This window comes from Anoplophora glabripennis, unplaced genomic scaffold, assembly GCF_000390285.2.
Source record: "Anoplophora glabripennis isolate ALB-LARVAE unplaced genomic scaffold, Agla_2.0 scaffold78, whole genome shotgun sequence".
Lineage (NCBI taxonomy): Eukaryota > Metazoa > Arthropoda > Insecta > Coleoptera > Cerambycidae > Anoplophora > Anoplophora glabripennis.
The window spans coordinates 1,384,072-1,396,757 of NW_019416286.1; the positions used below are offsets into that span (position 1 = coordinate 1,384,072).

A 12,686-nucleotide genomic window follows, 5' to 3' on the forward strand; every position below is an offset into this window, starting at 1 on the left:
ATCTAATAAAATTACAACACAAGCAGACAATAAACATCATAGTAGACCTAACCATTAACATTAATTTTTCAAAGAATAGAGTAACATAATTAATTAATTAATACCTAATTTGTTATATTATATTTCTCTGTTTACTAAATAACAACAATAATTTATATACTGATTTTTTTTAATCAAATATTAACGACATAGTAATATTTGTTCATATTTTAATATAAATAGTTTTCTACATAACACAATACTTAATTTATCTTCGTAAAGAAAAACACCACTATTATACAAAATTTGTGCTTATTTTGTTGCTTCTTTTTTTTTTCTTGTTTTCAACTGTAAAACAAGTAACGTCGATGAATTGCTACATTTAGAACTTTTAATGCTGCTCACTTTATTAATGTATGCTGTTTATTTTTATCTCGTGCCATCTAATAGTACTCATAAACATAAAAGCACAATGTTTGTAATGATATGTATGTTTACGTCCATTATCCTCTCACTATTTTTAATGCAGCCAAGATATAAGTTCAATGGAATTTTCTGAAGAGCAGATAAGTTATTTTTAATGACATTGGGATTATCGGTTATTATACCGTTTTATTTAATTGTGTCGCTTTGTTATTATTATGTATTATTTTGCAACAGTATTTTCAGATGTTACAATTATAGTACGTACTTGAAAAAATGTGACATTTCTCACGTTATTTTTGAAATTATAATAACAAACAAAACACTGAATATCTACCTCGGCCAAAAATAACAATTTTCTAGAGAAATAAAAAATTATGCGTAAAACCCTAAACTGTAGTGAATTTATTATTATTAGAAGTACAACGCAAGAGAAAAACATTTTTAAGTGTTTCATTTCATTTACATGAAAAAATCCGCAAAAAAAGACCATGGTTCTTGCACCTTGACAATGAGTTCGCACACTCTGCTTTGTCAATTCATCGGTTTTGTGCCAAAAATTAGATTACTGTACTCTCTCACCCTCCTTACTCGCCAGACCTGGCTCCTTGTGATTTTTTCTAATTTCCGAAATTAAAATCAGTATTGGAAGGACATCGTTTTTAGACTATTGCAAAGCAAAGTCGTTACAGACTTTAAAGGCCATTTTAAATTAAGCTACCCAGGATTGCTTCGGGAAATGGAAAAAATAGGAGAGGGGGTGTACTTTGGAGGAGACAAGGACCAATAATGTATAAAATGAATAATAAAGTTTAAAAACTGAAGTTCTGATGAAGTACTACATGTAACAAGTAGGTAAACAAAGAAAGGAAAAATACGTTTTTGTTCCATGTGTCATTGATATTTTTACTTTTGCAGAAGGAATGAGGTTATAATTATTTTCACCTTTCTTTTGAATTAAAATAATAAAAATTATAAGAAACATTATTAGTGTTTGTACTAGTAGTGAAGTGATTTCCTTAACAACATTATAATAATTAATTATTTTTAGACCAAATTCACAACCATGAAACCAAAACATAGGTGAGATGTCCTCTCGAAATATTTTCCATTATGTACACAAATGGCGTAATGTTGTATTAGCTGGCATATTACTTCCAAGAAAGATCAAAATGCATCATCTCTCAATTTTTGCAATTGATAAAGAAGTATTTTCTGAGAACGAAATGTTTATATTAGTTAAATATATTAGGGAATTAGTTCGTTGTAAAAACAAAGTCTGCAATTTCCTGTGCTGGCAAGTATGCATAAACAAATACTGACGAATGAAGCTTAGTCAACACATTTTTTTTAAAGAATTTAGGTAAATCACCTCTAATATATCAGACACATTAGCTTTAGTAGTACTACGTAAGTTGGTATAGGTATATTATATCAAACTTGTGAAACTCAATAAAAATTGGTAGTCGACTGACATAAAATGATTAACACCATCTATATATATTATTTTCTGAACAAAAATATACAAATTAAGTACTGGAATTAAATTTTTATCAATACACTGGATTTGATCGAATTAAACACCAACCAAACATCTCACTCTGTTGAGGGATTACAAGCTAGAATTGTCTGAATATCGGAATCATAAAATCGATTGTGTATTTGTCTTTGCAGTTACTTTAAAAACATACATAAACTTCTACAATCTACATTATCATACATTTTGTACCTCTTTTTTACACAAAGTTAACGAAAGTCAAGAATATTTAAATCAAATCATTTGAAACTAACATAAAAAATATGAAACAACCCTGTTGAAGGTATATGTTATATCTAATTATTAGAGTATTTGTGGTAGTTACAACAAACATATTTGTAGTAATAAATAATAACAGCAGTTATTCGAATTAATATCCATAACTACTATTTTTATGTTCCTGCTAACCTTTAATTACTTCCTTTATTCAATAAAGCATTCTTAGTTTTTTAAATATTAAAAACCTAAATGCGTTAGTAGAAATTTTAAGCGAATTAAGTGATTTGTAATTGCAACAGCACAATTTTTATTTTTTATTTGCATTAGAAAACCAATTTTTAAATTACAAATCTGGAGAAACAGCTATTAGTATATTTTTTATACATACAATTTTAACAAACGTATTTATTTAATGGTTTAGCTACTTAATTAACTTTTACGTAACAAAAAATTAATTGTTGCAAATTTTTTGACGGACGTGACTGTCGACGATATGAAACAAGCTATTTAACAGCTCGTTAGTCAATATCATTTATTTATATCTGAAAATACTATACTTTTTTGTTCTAATCGGTTGTGGGTAAAGCAAATAACGGAGGAATTTGAAAATACTATAGACCAGGGGTTATCTGTGACTCGCCGGTCAACTGGTGATACGCTATCGAAGAATCCAGCTGCTGCGATTGTAAAATTATGTTGTTGTTTATAGGATTATTAATAATAGGCGAAAACCGCTTACAGAGTTCATTTAACAAAAAAAAAATAACAAAAATATAAAAATAGACTAAAAATATCATTTACACCACGAAAATGAGAATTATGAGAAAAAGTTTTGAAAATCGATGTAATTTTGAATAATATAATGACTTTTTTTCGGATGGACTATAATATTGAATTTAGAAAAAATTTATTTCTCAGCAACAAACAAAGATAAATATCTAAATTCAGTTCAGTATCAAGTTTTATGAGTGGCATCGTACAGTGAAAAAAGTTAATTATGAAGCTGTTTTAAAGATATAGAGTTTAAATTTTGAAGAAAAAAAAGTTATATTTGAGTCAAATTTTCGCTAATCTTGCAAAGAATAAAATAAAACTGTTTTATTTCAATATTGATTTTATTTCAAATATAAAATCTACCCTAACATTTTTAGATACACTGGTTCCATATGAATTTCCCAGGTCTCTAATTCCCTAACACTTATTTGGGGATGGACACAAGCCAACACATTAATAATATGTATTATCTTCCGTTCTTGCACGGCGATATCTTCCTACAGAATGTAGATATATCGTGGAATGTAGTGGCGTCTGGCTAAACGCTGAAATAGTTCTCTGGAGTGGCATATTCTACGAGGGTAACGCAAAACGTATTCTCTTGAAGCTATAACAGCATTTTCCAAACGTTGAAAATAAAATGCCAACATATTACATGCTTCCACATTCGTAAAAGGCATTTTCCTTGTTCACAAGTACTTTTCCAACACAAATAACACCACCACACCAGAGCTGTCACATTTCATTTGACATAATTTTCCAGCTGTCTATTTTCATAGGGCATAGCCTGCCTCATTATGGCAACAATAATCTTTATTATATTATATTTAATAAAAAAATGAAACATTGCAGTTATCAAAAAAATTCAAAATGTAGCAAGTAGTTTTTTAAAGACTAGCTTAGTAGTTTTACAATTTAATTTTGGTTTGGACTATGTCAATGTTATTTAGAGAGCTATATGTATAAAGAAGGATGTTCTAGCATAACTTCACTATTTTTGTACCTAATAACTTGAAAACGAAAAAAAAATATCTAGTTCCGGTTTGTGTATTTGTTTTTCTTAATAAATGGTCTATCAAGCCATGAAAAAAATCTCGTGTCGTTTCATTCAATTTTTGTAGTAAACGGAGACAATTACAAAAGTTTTCTAATTAGCGTCATCTACCTTTGCGTAGGAAAATAATATTTTTATTCCCATATCATAAATATAAATTTTATTAATAGTTCTTTAGAACGAGCCCTTATTTATTGAAATCCTAGACCTAGAAAAGGGTCCTAGGTACATCGTATGCTTGACGTTTGGTTTACGTTTAAAACAAACTGTACAGGCCAGCGTACTTACCAAAGAAATATTTATTTACGTTACTTTTATTACTTTCGTAAAAGTAAACTTTACATAGAGGTCACACATCTGTTGCTACTCGAGTATTTCACATTTGTACGCTTTTAGTGTTTACTTGAACTCTTTGAAGACTTCATAAATTCTGGTTGTTTGGCCCTAATTAACACGTTGTCGAGATAATAATTAATTCGAATTTGTAATTAGTGGAACTCATAACTGTTTGTTGAATCGCCTTTGTAAAGATATACAGCCTATTTGGAAGTTTTAATATGTTTTATTATTAACAACGCAACTCGTATGGAGTTGTTATAGTCACGTAAAATATTATTATTATTATTAAGGCAGTTTTGGTCTTAGAAAATTTTACGAATAGAAGAACTATACAGATTAAACAAGTACGCCATGTTCGAACAAAAGCAGACATGACGTGATTCGTCAAAAAAAACTTAAAAAATTGTATAGGCATTGTAAAATATTTGTTATGAAACGTATATTGTTTAAGAAATATACCTACAGGTACCTTTTGTTCAAAATACTATAACAATAAATTTTTAAAATTAATTCGTCGAACAATTTTGAAATTCTCGAGTGACTATATTAAAGCGTACCTGCTAGGACTATAATAAACCCATAAAAACGATGTATATGCTGCCATCTATTGTAATAGTTACTAACCAGTAGCCAGAATAGTGGAGAAAACTAGATTCAGCAGCAATGTATGTCTCTCTCTGATTCTAAGGTCTAAAATACATGTTACAAGTTATCTGCTAATAACCTGACATTAAAATTTCTACTATCCTTGTTATTCATTAGAAATATAACATCTATTTTTTATTTTATCTACGTACGTCAATGAGAAGTCAGTACAAATATGTGTCAACGAGTATTGTTTTCAAGTTTGACCCATAGAGGGCAGCATGTGTATAAAAGGAAGGATTGTAGATTACAGTAGCTTTATGGCACTATAGAAGGCTTAAATAAAGTCACTGCAAAAAGGTTTAAGTCACAGTAAAAGGACTTTAGTAATTCCAGAACTGCTAAAGATTTGGTTAACTAATCCAACGATTAGGATGATAAATTAATGCAAGTTTTACTCAATTTTGGCAGATTTTCTAGTTTTGTAATATCTATGAATTTATCAAAATTTTTTAAAAAATTGGTACACTAAACCTTACGGAAAAAAAATTATTACTTATTTTATTTATTTACTATTCGACTTATGTTTATAACAATACTCTACAAAAATAAAGTTTTGGGTCGAACAATGAGACACAGTTTTCTTGTATTTTTTCCGTAGAATTGAATGGTGTAATCAGTTTTTGAATTTAAACAAATTATCAACAATTACTGAAAGAATCATTGTTGTAAGTCATTTTTATGTTTTTTTTTTGCATTTTTGAGCATGTTTTTGAACTGTAATTACAGATTTTTTTATTTCACCAAAAAGTGTATCTCAAAACGAAAAAAAATGATCAACGGTAGAACTTTGAACGATGATTTTTCTAAGTAGAATTTTTCTTTGAAAAAAAAGTGTTTCAGACCGGAAAAATTAATATCTCGGAAACTTCTTGATTTTTTTATCTAAAAAAATATGCGGTTATTTAAGACACAGAAAGGTATACTTTCGCCAAGTTATGTCAAAATTAAATTATTTTTAGGCAAATGAGAAATAAAAATCGAAAAATAAGAAAAAATACCTGTTTTTCGCTATTTCTCGGAAATTTTGAGGTTATCTTAAAAAGTGACTTCTACAAAAGTTGTAGATTTTTGCATGATCCATAACTTTTGAGCTACTTTTTTGTTTGATGTCAATTTTCGCCTAAAATCCCAATGATACAATNACAGATGACGTTTAAGTTCATTTGCTATAAGCTACGCCCTACGTCCAAATTTTCAGAACCAACTTGACCACGTTTTTATTTGAACGCTCGTTATTTGGAGTTAATAAAAAAATAAAACATTGCAGTTATCAAAAAAATCCAAAATGTAGCAAGTAGTTTTTTAAAGACTAGCTTAGTATAGTTTTACAATTTAATTTTGGTTTGGACTATGTCAATGTTATTTAGAGAACTATATGTATAAAGGAGGATGTTCTAGCACAACTTCACTATTTTTGTCCCTAATAACTTGAAAACGAAAAAAAATATCGAGTTCCGGTTTGTGTATTTGTTTTTCTTAATAAATGGTCTATGAAGCCATGAAAAAAATCTCGTGTCGTTTCATTCAATTTTTGTAGTAAACGGAGACAATTACAAAAGTTTTCTAATTAGCGTCATCTACCATTGCGTAGGAAAATAATATTTTTATTCCCATATCATAAATATAAATTTTATTAGTAGTTCTTTAGAAGAAGCCCTTATTTATTGAAATCCTAGACCTAGAAAAGGGTCCTAGGTACATCGTATGCTTGACGTTTAGTTTACGTTTAAAACAAACTGTACAGGCCAGCGTACTTACCAAAGAAATATTTATTTACGTTACTTTTATTACTTTCGTAAAAGTAAACTTTACATAGAGGTCACACATCTGTTGCTACTCGAGTATTTCACATTTGTACGCTTTTAGTGTTTACTTGAACTCTTTGAAGACTTCATAAATTCTGGTTGTTTGGCCATAATTAACACGTTGTCGAGATAATAATTAATTCGAATTTGTAATTAGTGGAACTCATAACTGTTTGTTGAATCGCCTTTGTAAAGATATACAGCCTATTTGGAAGTTTTAATATGTTTTATTATTAACAACGCAACTCGTATGGAGTTGTTATAGTCACGTAAAATATTATTATTATTATTATTATTATTATTAAGGCAGTTTTGGTCTTAGAAAATTTTACGAATAGAAGAACTATACAGATTAAACAAGTACGCCATGTTCGAACAAAAGCAGACATGACGTGATTCGTCAAAAAAAACTTAAAAAATTGTATAGGCATTGTAAAATATTTGTTATGAAACGTATATTGTTTAAGAAATATACCTACAGGTACCTTTTGTTCAAAATACTATAACAATAAATTTTTAAAATTAATTCGTCGAACAATTTTGAAATTCTCGAGTGACTATATTAAAGCGTACCTGCTAGGACTATAATAAACCCATAAAAACGATGTATATGCTGCCATCTATTGTAATAGTTACTAACCAGTAGCCAGAATAGTGGAGAAAACTAGATTCAGCAGCAATGTATGTCTCTCTCTGATTCTAAGGTCTAAAATACATGTTACAAGTTATCTGCTAATAACCTGACATTAAAATTTCTACTATCCTTGTTATTCATTAGAAATATAACATCTATTTTTTATTTTATCTACGTACGTCAATGAGAAGTCAGTACAAATATGTGTCAACGAGTATTGTTTTCAAGTTTGACCCATAGAGGGCAGCATGTGTATAAAAGGAAGGATTGTAGATTACAGTAGCTTTATGGCACTATAGAAGGCTTAAATAAAGTCACTGCAAAAAGGTTTAAGTCACAGTAAAAGGACTTTAGTAATTCCAGAACTGCTAAAGATTTGGTTAACTAATCCAACGATTAGGATGATAAATTAATGCAAGTTTTACTCAATTTTGGCAGATTTTCTAGTTTTGTAATATCTATGAATTTATCAAAATTTTTTAAAAAATTGGTACACTAAACCTTACGGAAAAAAAATTATTACTTATTTTATTTATTTACTATTCGACTTATGTTTATAACAATACTCTACAAAAATAAAGTTTTGGGTCGAACAATGAGACACAGTTTTCTTGTATTTTTTCCGTAGAATTGAATGGTGTAATCAGTTTTTGAATTTAAACAAATTATCAACAATTACTGAAAGAATCATTGTTGTAAGTCATTTTTATGTTTTTTTTTTGCATTTTTGAGCATGTTTTTGAACTGTAATTACAGATTTTTTTATTTCACCAAAAAGTGTATCTCAAAACGAAAAAAAATGATCAACGGTAGAACTTTGAACGATGATTTTTCTAAGTAGAATTTTTCTTTGAAAAAAAAGTGTTTCAGACCGGAAAAATTAATATCTCGGAAACTTCTTGATTTTTTTATCTAAAAAAATATGCGGTTATTTAAGACACAGAAAGGTATACTTTCGCCAAGTTATGTCAAAATTAAATTATTTTTAGGCAAATGAGAAATAAAAATCGAAAAATAAGAAAAAATACCTGTTTTTCGCTATTTCTCGGAAATTTTGAGGTTATCTTAAAAAGTGACTTCTACAAAAGTTGTAGATTTTTGCATGATCCATAACTTTTGAGCTACTTTTTTGTTTGATGTCAATTTTCGCCTAAAATCCCAATGATACAATTTTTCACAACTTTTCAGCGCCTCTGCCACCCCTGCTCGCGCATTTATTATTATTTTTTTTTGTTTATTATAAGTCCCTTTACCATTTCCACTTATAAAAGTCCTGGTAACAATTTTCTTTTTTTCCCCCTCTAAATGAGTTATTTCGATCGGTCTATTTACTAATTCCTGGTCTGAGGCATATTTCGAATAAAAATCATTTGATGCTTCTTTTATTTTATTACAGTCAAGTATATAAGAACATATAGACTTCAAATATGGCATACAATATTTAAAACGCACATAATATTCGATGAAACTGGCCTAAACATCCACAATGGCCTACACGATTCTGATAAAATAAACGAATAACATATTTTTTGTCCTCCTTTCTTAGATATGTCCAAACATATAAATATCAAACATTAAATTGATTTAAATTTTAACAACGATATAAATTCAATAGTTACTTAACATTTCCTTAGGCCCTGCCCAACAATCCTTATCTAGCGTTTAACGCTACTAAAATAAAATCTGTAAAAAAACAACCCTAAAGCTAAAACACATCACAGATTACAATAAAACGTAGTTATGCTACTGAACTAAAAATCTCTTCTAGACAAAACAAAATCTGGAATAAAAATACAATTTTAATTATTGAAAATTTCGTTTTGTCTTTGAAGATGATTTTATATAGTATTTAGGTAAGCGTCTTTGGTAATTCAAAAGCAACCACAAACGCTTCAGTTAAGCATAAAATAACAAAGGTTTAATATAAACATAATATATAAAAAAAAAGCTCTCGAGTTAGGATATAATATAATCACAAAACTTATCAGTAATTTTCTAAATATAGAAAATGCCCGTAAATTAGACTTCCGCAGTTACACTGCTGTTTGTCAACCATACAAATCACAAGTCAAATCGGAATTTGATAAAGTCCTACAACTTGTTCCCACATATTACAAAAAACATGCCAGCACGTTCTATAAAAATAGTAGTGTTTTTGGTAACTTATAGTTCCACTATATAGGTATAAGGATAAATACTTTAAATGTTTTATATGTTTGAAATAAAGTGAAAAACAAGTATAAAAAGTAGTATTCAAGAGCGCTTAATAATTTTATAAAATATAAATATAGTCTCATTAAAAAATGTTTGTCACTTTATCGTTTACAAACTTCTCCTCCAAATTTCGCAAGGAGAACGACAGTAAATCCCTATTATCCTATACTAACACCAAAAACTTGATATAACATTAAAATCACATTTATAATAATTGATATATTAATATGGGTTACAGCAATAAGTTATTTTGATATTTATTTTATTATAATTCATAGTTAAAACTTTGACTTGAAAACGAATAGATCTCTAATATGGCATGCAAATGAGCTGTATAAGATACATTTAGGATACACTACTTGACAAGATACCCTGCATATTGAGAATGTAGATAATAATCCTCGTTATTAATCAACGTCAAATCTTTCGAGTATTCAAAGTACATTTTTGTAGGAAAATGATTTCAAAATTGGAAAAGCTCTAATTATCTTACTGGAAGCCATGGAAGTCTTCAGAACTACAGCAGAGACTTCGCAGTGGAATATTAGATCCAAGCAGAACCGGTTTCCGCGTAATTCGCTTTCAGTTGGAACACCGACGAATGCTTTCCGGAAAATCAGTCGAAGATGACCGTCCAACAGGTCAAGAAGTTTATAACGAACTTGTCGCAGGAAGAGGCTGCGCTGCAGACGCTGTCTCCACTAACCCCAGAGTGAAACGCGTTCGATTTTTCGTTACCCGTCCTCCGAGGAAGAGATCCTTTATATGGCAGTCCTTCGAGTGGACGATTCTTGGCTTTTTTCTTTATGTAGTTCAGTATCGCTTCGACTTCTCTTTCCTCCAAGATGCCGCTGCGGCGAGGACCTTTTACGCCGTCAACGGTGCCGCAACAGAATTCTTTTTTGGACAGAAGGCCGTACCTGAAATTTAAGAAAACGTGAATATGAATTGATATATATATATATATATATATGAATTGAAGACCTCTGGATTAGCTTTTAACATGATTTTTTCCGTACTACGGTAATAGTTTAAGATTTACAATATTTTGAAAGTGTAATCGGGATATGTACAGGGTGGGCAAATAAGCGAAGTAAGCGGCTGTATCTCAGAAACTAGTGATCGTAGAGAGCTACGGTAAAAAATTTTATAGGTAAAGTGGGCAAGGGAAAATGCTGGAAATTATTTTCAAGTTTCCAAGATGGCCGCCAGTGGGCGTTTCCACCATATTGAATTACATAAAGTTACGTTTCTCACGATTTTCCCCAATGAATGTAACAAAAAAGTATTTGCGTTTTAATGTTAACTTAAAGTCGAACATTTTTTGTAAAAACAATTTTTCTCTATCTTTCGAAATAAAGTGGTGGGGGGTATTTGAATGTTGTTTTAAATAAATGCCTGTAACTTCGAAACGGCTTAATGGATTTGGATAAATTTGGTATCATTGAAAAGAGCATTTCTTGGGCTTTTAGGTTTCTCGTAATCATGACAGTTGCGACCTACACGGCCGCCGATAGAGGGCGTTATTCGATATTATAACCAAAATATTGGATTTTCTCAAAAAATTTAAATGCGATGATATGACTTTTTTTAGACTAGAAAATAGACAAATGACCAACCAATAAGCCTGCGCAAACCGCATCTTAATATCTTTTTCCTAACTCAAATTATTAAAAAAAATACTAAACCAGGAAAATTCATATATCCCCATTTAAAAATGCATCGGTTGCTTTCGATAAGAAGGCAAGTAGTAGGCCATGGACACGACAATCGCCTAACAAAAATATTGCCAAGTAACGTCAAACTTTTGTCACACGCAGCCTAATATTGTTGATTGCGTATAATTTGAGTACTTTTTAATCAAAATGCCTCTCACAAATAATGAAGCCGTTGACATGATTGCGATTTATTTCGAGTGTTTTCAAAATGCAGCTATAGCTGCAAGACAGTACGCGGCACGGTATCCAGATCGCCGTCATTACGGGAGAAGAATGTTTCCGCGCTTGGTACAGCGATTACGCGATACTGGAAGTTTTCGTCGTCCTAAACGTCGCAGGCGTCGCAATGGAAGGACCGAAGAAAACATTATCAATGTCTTGGCTTACATAGAATTTGATAGACATGTAGGAACTAGAACATTGTCTCTAGACTTGGGAATAGCACGAACAACTGTTAGAAATATTTTGAAAGATTATAGGTAAATAATTTTATCTTATTCCAAGTATCTTAGCACATACTCTCAAATACACAATTCAGTGTTATTCTGATTATATTATTTTTACGCATATGTTGTTTTTTACTTTTAGATTACATCCTTACCACATAGTTTTGCACCAGGCGCTAAATGAACAAGATTTCGATAATAGATTAAATTATTGTCAATGGATGCTAGGCATGCTTGAGGAAAACAGAAATTTCTTAACGGAAATTCTCTGGACCGACGAGGCTACCTTTAGTAGTGATGGTAGAGTAAACCGTCATAATATGCATTATTGGTCCGCTGAAAATCCGCATTGGTTAAGAGAAGTGCAGCACCAGGGACGCTGGAGCCTAAATGTGTGGTGCGGTATCATTGGGGACAGAATTATTGGACCTTATTTTTTTGATCAAGCTTTAACTGGTAACCGCTTCTTAGAGTTTTTGATCAACGACTTGCCAATTTTGTTGGAAGATGTGCCACTCGAAACTAGGAGAACTATGTTTCTGCAATTAGATGGTTGTCCGGCACATTATTCAATTAATGTCCGAAACCATATTAACGGGACCTTTCGAGAACGCTGGATAGGAAGGGGAAGCCTATTTCCTTGGCCGGCAAGATCTCCGGACTTGACATGTCTTGATTTTTACTTGTGGGGACGCTTAAAAGACATTGTTTTTCAAACTCCACCAACAACACGAATGGATATGGAAAACAGAATTCGAAACTCAATTCGTCAACTATCAGCGGTAGAAATCGAGGCTGCGGTTCTGTCGACTCAAGAAAGACTGGAACAATGTGTGGAATATGACGGAAGGCAATTTGAACACAGAAGGCATTAATCTTTTTTCAAAATCGGTCCT

The 12,686-nt window shown here is 30.7% G+C and overlaps 1 protein-coding gene across 2 annotated transcripts in view; it reads right to left on the reverse strand.

The window, feature by feature from the left end:
• Positions 1 to 8,781: 8,781 nt before the first annotated feature.
• Positions 8,782 to 12,686, reverse strand: part of LOC108907958 — a 37,821-nt gene continuing 33,916 nt past the window's right edge. For both annotated transcript variants that reach the window (XM_018711838.2, XM_018711839.1), the window contains one exon: positions 8,782 to 10,546. In XM_018711838.2, coding sequence (XP_018567354.1) covers positions 10,243 to 10,546 — 304 coding nt within the window. In that variant the 3' untranslated portion in view covers positions 8,782 to 10,242. The remainder of the gene's footprint in view (positions 10,547 to 12,686) is intronic.